General features: G+C 32.3%; 1 protein-coding gene across 1 annotated transcript; it reads right to left on the reverse strand.

Moving 5' to 3' along the window:
- Positions 1-298: 298 nt before the first annotated feature.
- Positions 299-7,836, reverse strand: MS3_00011064 (uncharacterized protein; the record flags this gene model as incomplete). The annotated part of the gene is made up of 3 exons (XM_012938067.2): positions 299-567; positions 5,326-5,484; positions 7,773-7,836. 3 exons carry the CDS (start codon positions 7,834-7,836, stop codon positions 299-301), a joined length of 492 nt encoding a protein of 163 aa, XP_012793521.2.
- Positions 7,837-8,101: the final 265 nt, after the last annotated feature.

Consider the following 8,101-nt stretch of genomic DNA (forward strand, 5'->3'; position numbering starts at 1 on the left):
GAGCTTATTGAAGCTAGACCACCATCAAAAACCTAGTGGTTAACGGTTCGCGCGGGACTGTTAGGTCCTGGGTTCGAATCTCGCGAGGCGGGATCTTGGATACGCACTGTTGAGGAGTCTCACAGTAGAACGAAACTTCCGTCCAGTGCTTCCATGTTTTACATGGTAGTCCAGGTTCAATTGACTCGAGATCTCAACTATCGAAAATGCATCTTTAATTAGTATCTCGGTTTTTGTGAATTATTGATCATTCACTGTATTGACAATAATGCTAAATTACTTTACATATTATCTGTCTTCAATTAGACAAGTGAAAATTTCTTAAAACTGTTCTCTTCATGCTAATTTGCAAAATAGCGTTTATATTTTGATTTCCAAACATTTTACACTTCGAACGGTGACATCTTCCACTACAACAATCTTTATTTCTCCAACACGAACGATCAACTCGCAACAACGGTACACATTTACCCTTAGAACCATTTAACTGACACGTGGCATCACCACAACAACGATGAAATATAGTTCTACGACAAGAGTCACCAAGACGTTTACATTTGAATAAAACTGAAATAAGAAACCAGATATAAACTTCTAAATTGACTTAGAATATAGACTCAAACAACAATTTGATAATAGTTATGGGAATTATATTATAAGCACATTTCTGTATAATTCATTCTTTGTAATACTTTTAGGAATAATGAAAAGGAATGATCAATTGATTGTTTGTCGTTCGTAGCAAAAGCAGTAATTTAATGTTTGAGGAATTGGAATTTTCATATTTATGTTGAAAGGATGGCGATTACAGGACTTACATTGATTTAGTGTACCGTTTAGTTTGCAGCCAAGCACTTGAACGCGAGTATGGTTGTAAAATTGCAATAAATCTATTGAATATTGAACTACAGAGTATCAGTTAATTTTCTTTTCAAAAAAGAAGTATGATGTATGATCAAATACAAATCATAATCAATTACCTATTACCAAGACAGTAAGATAACAATTTTTCGTTTGGAACTATTTGTGTACCATTTTCAGTAATGTAATGTAACTTAGCCAAAGTGTAAACAACCAGTTTTTTTGGACAAAAGTTTTTAATATATTTTTCAATTTTTGTTATAACCTGTGGCCTGTGTACCCTGCTAAAATATAACGTGATGATACCGCCAATTAAAGAACAATGAATTATTGATCGGATCAGTGACGCATAAAACCGTACGAGCAGTCTAGAGTCCTTATCGGTCCTTCTTCCTGCCTAACTCAGCCAGTTAAGTTCAGAACACAAATCTCAGCCTCTGTGATACAAATCATTTATTTCAAACACACTGGGTTTATATACCAACCAGACAGACCACATCGTACCATAAAATATGAAACAACATTTGTACAAGGTTCAGTCAAATGTGGCTGTGAAAGAGGGAGATACTAATTGATAGACAGGGTATAACTCGAGAATGGTAAACCGTATAATGACAGTTCATAAGTAAAAATAAAGCTCATGATTAGAGAAACACGAATATGAATAGTTTAGTTATTTAACAATTATACAACAAAAATAAATGTATAGTATTCGACCATAAATGGATCCCGAAAGTCACCATTCATTATTGTCATCGAGATATAGCAGTATTTATTTGTCATTTTTCACCTACTGATTGTATTCCTCTCTATCTAGTTATTTATACACTTCTTATAACGTAATTTCAATTGCTTTGTGATGATTGCTTCAAAGTCTGTTTATTCAGGTTTGACTTAGTATGGAACTCCTCAGCAGTGCGCACCCACTACCACACATAAGTGACTTGAACCCAGGACCTTTGGTCTCACGGGAACATTTTACCTCCATACCGCTAAACAAACATCCAGCTTTTGTTGTTTCACCATTCTTATCACTCCTAGTACACTTGTCTTCGCACAATCAAATTTGTACTTTTTACTCATAGTGTGGTCATTCACTCATAAACTATCTTGATTCGCTTGATATTTTAACATGCCCATATAAATGAAAACCATGAAAATACTTTGTTGTAGACTACTTCTATAGTTGAGATATTAGTAACCAACATTGATGATAAACAATAAACTTCCATTTTCTCTAAGTATCACTGATAGTGCACACCATTATTTTCCCAGTCAAATGATTTCTATCTTTGATAATAGGGATGAACGATTATTTTATATGAGATCTACGGGAAGTTTGACAGCTCTTGACTAAATTCAGGCTTGCAAGTTGATTAACTAAATTTATTTTCGTATGGGCAATTGGCTAACGGACGACTACTTGAAAGTGACTTGATGATTTCCTATGACACTGGAAGTGTATACTGACAGGAAAAACGTAATTCAGGCTGTATGCACTTTGATGAGTAACTTACCGTAAAAAATAGTTAACTGTCATGTTCTGAAACAAGCATTTGAAGATGATATATACTGTTATTTATATGTTTACGGTGATAAAAGATCACTACTTAATAACTAGACAGTAGATTAATAGATTTGAGCAAAAAAATCATAATTATTTCAAGTTTAGCCTGAAACCAGTTAGTCTTCTATAATTTGTTGGCTGAAAATTATTGCACGGTTATTGAGATTCCTGAGCCCCAGTGATCAAAATCTTTTGGGTATGAATGAAGGAACTTAAAAATAAGTGATTGGTTAACTTGCTTCTAAAAGTGTGTACTCATGCTCACTTGAAGCTTCCCATTGGTATTTAGGACTGTAATTGATCACTCTCTTATTGGCATTTGTGCATACTCCGACTGTTCCATTCGCGTTTCGATATGAAACTGACTTCTGAAAAAAAGAGCGGCATCAATTCTATTCTACCTCCATTCCGCACTCTTGACTGTGAATAGATATTTAGATAAGAAATGCAATTAAATTTCTTTTCAGTTACGTAGAAATGGAACTGGGAAAAACTGATAACCTTTGGTCGAATATACCACACATCGGTATTTATAATAACGATTGCTGAACCTGAAATCTAACAAAATGTTTAATACACAAGAGGAAAACTGGTTTTCATTTTAGTGTTTCCATAAATTATTTCAATATATTGTTTGAGCTTGTAATGATCTTTGTGTATGTGTGTAAACATATGAAAAAATCATCGTTTTAAGATCATATATAGAATATATATTATTCACGCTAAACGTCAAAGATTGGTTCTCTATGATGGTCTAGCTTAAATCGACTCATGAATTCAACTATTAAATTAATACAATATCCAAAAACCACCATTCTGATAAGAATGAATAACAGTTTACGCTTTTGTAAATGAGTAATAATTTAAGAGAAGGAACCGAAGAATATTCATGTATAGCTGATATTTACAAATAATCATACTTAATACAATGAATGTGCTTTGTTTCTCTTCAAAAAGGTTTCAACATTGAACGACCTATTGTAGTTCATAATTTAATAAGTAGTGGTTGTGTGATTTCGCCAATTCGTCAACATTATCCAATTTATGTAGGTGATCAGTATATAATTATGACAAGTAAACATTATCTGCATAGGCAATAATGTAAATCAATTATTGTGCTTGCAAAATGTACGTTTAGATTCATTTTACGTAATGCCATTAACAAATATTTTGTGAATATGCGGTAGGACTAAATCATGATCTTAATTTTTCAATTTAATTTCATAATCACAACGCAAATGTTTTTAATATTTGAAATATGAATAATTAACATTCATTAATTCATTACTGTCTACTTGATGCCATACAGTTTACCGTAAAGTAACTTAATCAATTCATTAGTGACATGTGTTGTATGTTGTAATTTTTTATTAATCACGTCAAAAATTTATTTATTTATTATTTATTTGAACACATAAATAATGGCACAAAGGGGCACCGAATACATCTGCCCCACACAAGTCACTTGATGTGTTCGTGGGATGTGATACTAACCAGACCGAAGCAGGGAATTTTTAGGGGGTCACTACTGGAGCCTTCAACCTAAAGGTCTGGTCCACAAGGCAATCGAGCAACATCACGAGATACAGTCCTATGGTGGCCGGTGACCAACGATTGGTTCATAAGCCATTTGTTCCCTCAGGATCCTGGAGCTACTATGCACCATTAGTATGGTTTCAAGGTTTTAAAACTAGCCTAGGTAAACCCCCCACATCCATCAACCCGGTTGAATAGCCAAGCATTAGCTTTTTCACCTAGACTGATGGTTACATTGCAACTTCTTCGATAGGATTCGGTCTGCACTAAGAACGACCTGACATACATTACGCTGGTCACCACTGAGTGGTCAGTTACTTGTAAATACATCTCAGTCCTACAGGAGGTCAGTCGCGGCTCGGATACCTAAGTGGTTGCGTCTCTGACTGTGAAGTTAGGTGACACGGGATCTAATCCGTCAGGGCGCTTCAGTTCCCTCAAAATTACAGGCAAACCTTGCTGATGAGTGCCATGTAGCACGAATTCTAGATCCAGGATCTCCTGTTGACTACCTCCAACCGCCATCTTATATTAGTTAATAAAACGCCTGAGTAATAGCATTAAACAATTCGATATTTACCTCTTATTAATAACAGGACAAGCATTTTAATTGCACAGAAACACACTGATTTTGATTAATCCAATTATCTGCATACAATTTCATTATTATGTTACGTAATATTTTAAACTGATCAAGTATGCCATATTTATTGACTATTCGGTACAACTACACGTTCACTGTTTAGTCTCATGATGTAATAAGTCATAATTATGTAAGTCTCCTATATGTTAACTATGAATTCTATTTTATAATGATTACACCAGTGTCCCAATTCAAAGTGTTTTTAATTATCAATAAATGAAATCATGAGTCAATTGAAGCTAGACCACCATAGAAAGCCTGGAATCACTGGATGGCCGTTTCGTCCTAGTATGGTACTCTTCAGCAGTGCGGATCCTATTAACACTCAATTTTTTGAGCTAGTTTAAGCATAAGTTTGTTCCGATCTATCATCTTAAGAGCCAATGAAAGATAATGTATATGCAAAAAATTGTGATGATATTTAAGAAGCAATTCACTACAGTGATATCCCTGATTGATTCTATTTATCAAAATACTATAACACTACAATAGGCTTTATCTTCAATCAGTTCATCATTCACATTTATAATCATCCCCTTGATTATGCATTTTGTGTAATTATTCAAATTATTACCAGAAAGATTGATTATTAAAACAAAAGTTTAGTCAAAATATTTGTATTTTTCTTTTTTAATATTAATTTTGTTTACATTAAAATTGATGTAGATTGTTTACTTGACAATTCACTTATTTTTACATTTAAATAAAACACATTTACCATGACAACATTCTCGATTTTTTATGCACCGACTTCCAGCGCTTAAACACCGAACACATTTTCCTTTGAAACCTTTTAATTGACAAACAGTATTACCGCAACAACGATCGAACACTGTTTTATGACATGTTTCACCAAGTTTTTTACATTGAAATAAACCTGAAATAAGAAATAAAGAATAAAAGTATTACCCTATTGAATTCAATGTTTGACAATTAGCTTTTTAAAATCAAATTTTCATAGATGGATCAAATCTATGGATCTTTGGATTTTTTAAACATTCTAAAATTCCTTCTTATTTTGAAATTATGAATGACTTATCTACCTTATGATGATGTAATTATAATAGTTAAGAAAACATATATATATATATATATGCTATCGAAATTGACTACGTTTACATTAATGGAAATATAGACCGACTGTGATGATAAACACTCGAGGTCTTTTTTTATTGTACCTTGTGTGATAGTTGATATAAAGTGTTCTATATAGAGTGAAATTGCTGTGTCTTCCGACAATAAGGATCGTAGATTATTGTATAAACTATGCCAAGTATAATTAAAGGATTATAAGTTTCATCACTGTCGACTTATGTCTTCCTAGTGAACTTGTTATTTTTATCAGCTATTACAAAGAAATGATTTAAATTTGATTGGATTTACTTAAAAATTACCTAACAATGTTCATGGGTAATAACTTGCTTTTATCCTGTTCGGGATTGTAATTAGGATCTATTATTCATTTTAAAGGTTTAAAAATCCCTAAATTGTGAATTAGAACGGTATATATAAGCGAATAACATTGTTTGAGGATCTTATTGAAAATAATGTTGTTCTATTAAATATGTTATTCGTCTTAACGTTATATAGGTGTACTTAATTTGGGCTTAATGATTGAGGGAAATGATATTTTCTCCAGCTAGTAACTAAATACAATTGGTGTTGCTTACTTGTATCTTCCTATTTTTATTTAGGACTGCAATTGATCAGTCTCTTGTTGGCATATGTGCGTTCTGTGTGGACTGCCTCAATATTGCCTTAATTCATAAGGATTATAAGCAAAGATAAATAGTGGCTAGCAGCGGAATCCAAGACGCGCGTTTCGTCCTATTTGAGACTCGTCAGCTGGATGTACCTGCATCTGAGTTATTGTTCACTCTGGGACTCGAACTCAGTACCATTCGCTTCAAGCGCCATTGCGTTATCCACTTAGCTACTGAGTCCAGATGGCGAGTCTCAATTAGGATGAATTGTGAGTCCTGGATTATACTGCTATCCACTGTCTATTTTTACTTGTTAACTAAATACTTAGAAGAAAGTTCTTACTTAGAGTGGTCTGTTTAAATATTTGCCCTACCTATTTTTAAACTTTATAAATGTTCTTTTTAGGCGTCTTTATAATTCTTTTATTCGTTTCATTATCCATTTTCAATCAAAGAATATACATACGAACTCTTATTAAATGTTCACAAAAATTTATACACAATCGACATAATTTTCAGAAGAGACATTTTATAGAAATAAGAGGTGATTGCATTAAACTTTCTAATATCAAATATTTATAATGCGTTATAGATCAATGTTCTATGTGCAAACGTTCTTGTGAACTTTAAATGATGAAAATGGATTCATGAGTCAATTGAAATTAAACCACCATGGAAAACCTAGAAGCACTGGACGGCCGTTTCGTCTTAGTATTGGACTCCTTAGCAGTGCGCACCCACGACCCTGCTCGCTGGACTCGAACCCAGGATCTATCGTTCTCGCACGAGAACGCTTAACCTCTAGACCACTGAGCCGACATCCAAGGGTTTTAATGTCTAACTTTAATCAGTCCACGAATTTTAATTAATTTTAATTAATATTTAAATATGAAAATACAGAATGATTTTTTGTTACTTGTCTCTCTAATTACACCGATTTAAACATGACATAAACTAATTCTTTATTCATGAATTGAAATTTACGTTTTATCATGTAGAATACAGTTTGAGTCCTCTTGTTACAATGACTTTAGTGACATTTAGTAAAACCATGACTAAATAATCTATCTCTGCTTACAATGCTTGTGCCTTAAAGCAATATCAACGCAATTCTCACAGGATACACATATACTGATAAGAGAGTGATCAAATACAGTCTTAAACATGAATGAGGAGATTCAAACAATGAATTAAATCATAAGTAATTATGTAATCCAGTAATTCAACATACAAGATGAAGATATATATCTATATATACTATACGTTATTACTATATTGTAAATACCTGGTTTGTTCTAAGTTGATCATTCATTATAAAGATGACAACAAGACAAGGACTTGCTAATTTTAGATCTTTACTCTTTTGATGAATAGCCAACTATTTAAAAGTATATAATGTTAATTTGAAATTGTATAATCATATGAATACATAGATTGAATAAACTTAGAAACAATGGCTTACCTTCACTAATATGAATATAACTTAATAATGTAATGAGTATACTTATTAATGTTAACTTATACATTATTCTCTGAGTTTGTTTTCCTTTAATCTTATATAAAACGTTCATTTATATACTACAATGAATGAATGAATGAATGAATTAGATTTTATCACTTTATATTTAATTAGTAATTACATGTTATCAAGGAAAAGTTTCTCTTTTTTGTTTTCTTCACTTCACTGTGATATTTCAATGATTCATTGAATAGACTATATTAGTAACAGTAATAAATAAAATGAGACATAGTGACCATAATTGTCTTATAAACTAATCTAAATAGTTCATT

Source organism: Schistosoma haematobium, chromosome 6, assembly GCF_000699445.3.
Source record: "Schistosoma haematobium chromosome 6, whole genome shotgun sequence".
NCBI classification, from domain to species: Eukaryota; Metazoa; Platyhelminthes; class Trematoda; order Strigeidida; family Schistosomatidae; genus Schistosoma; species Schistosoma haematobium.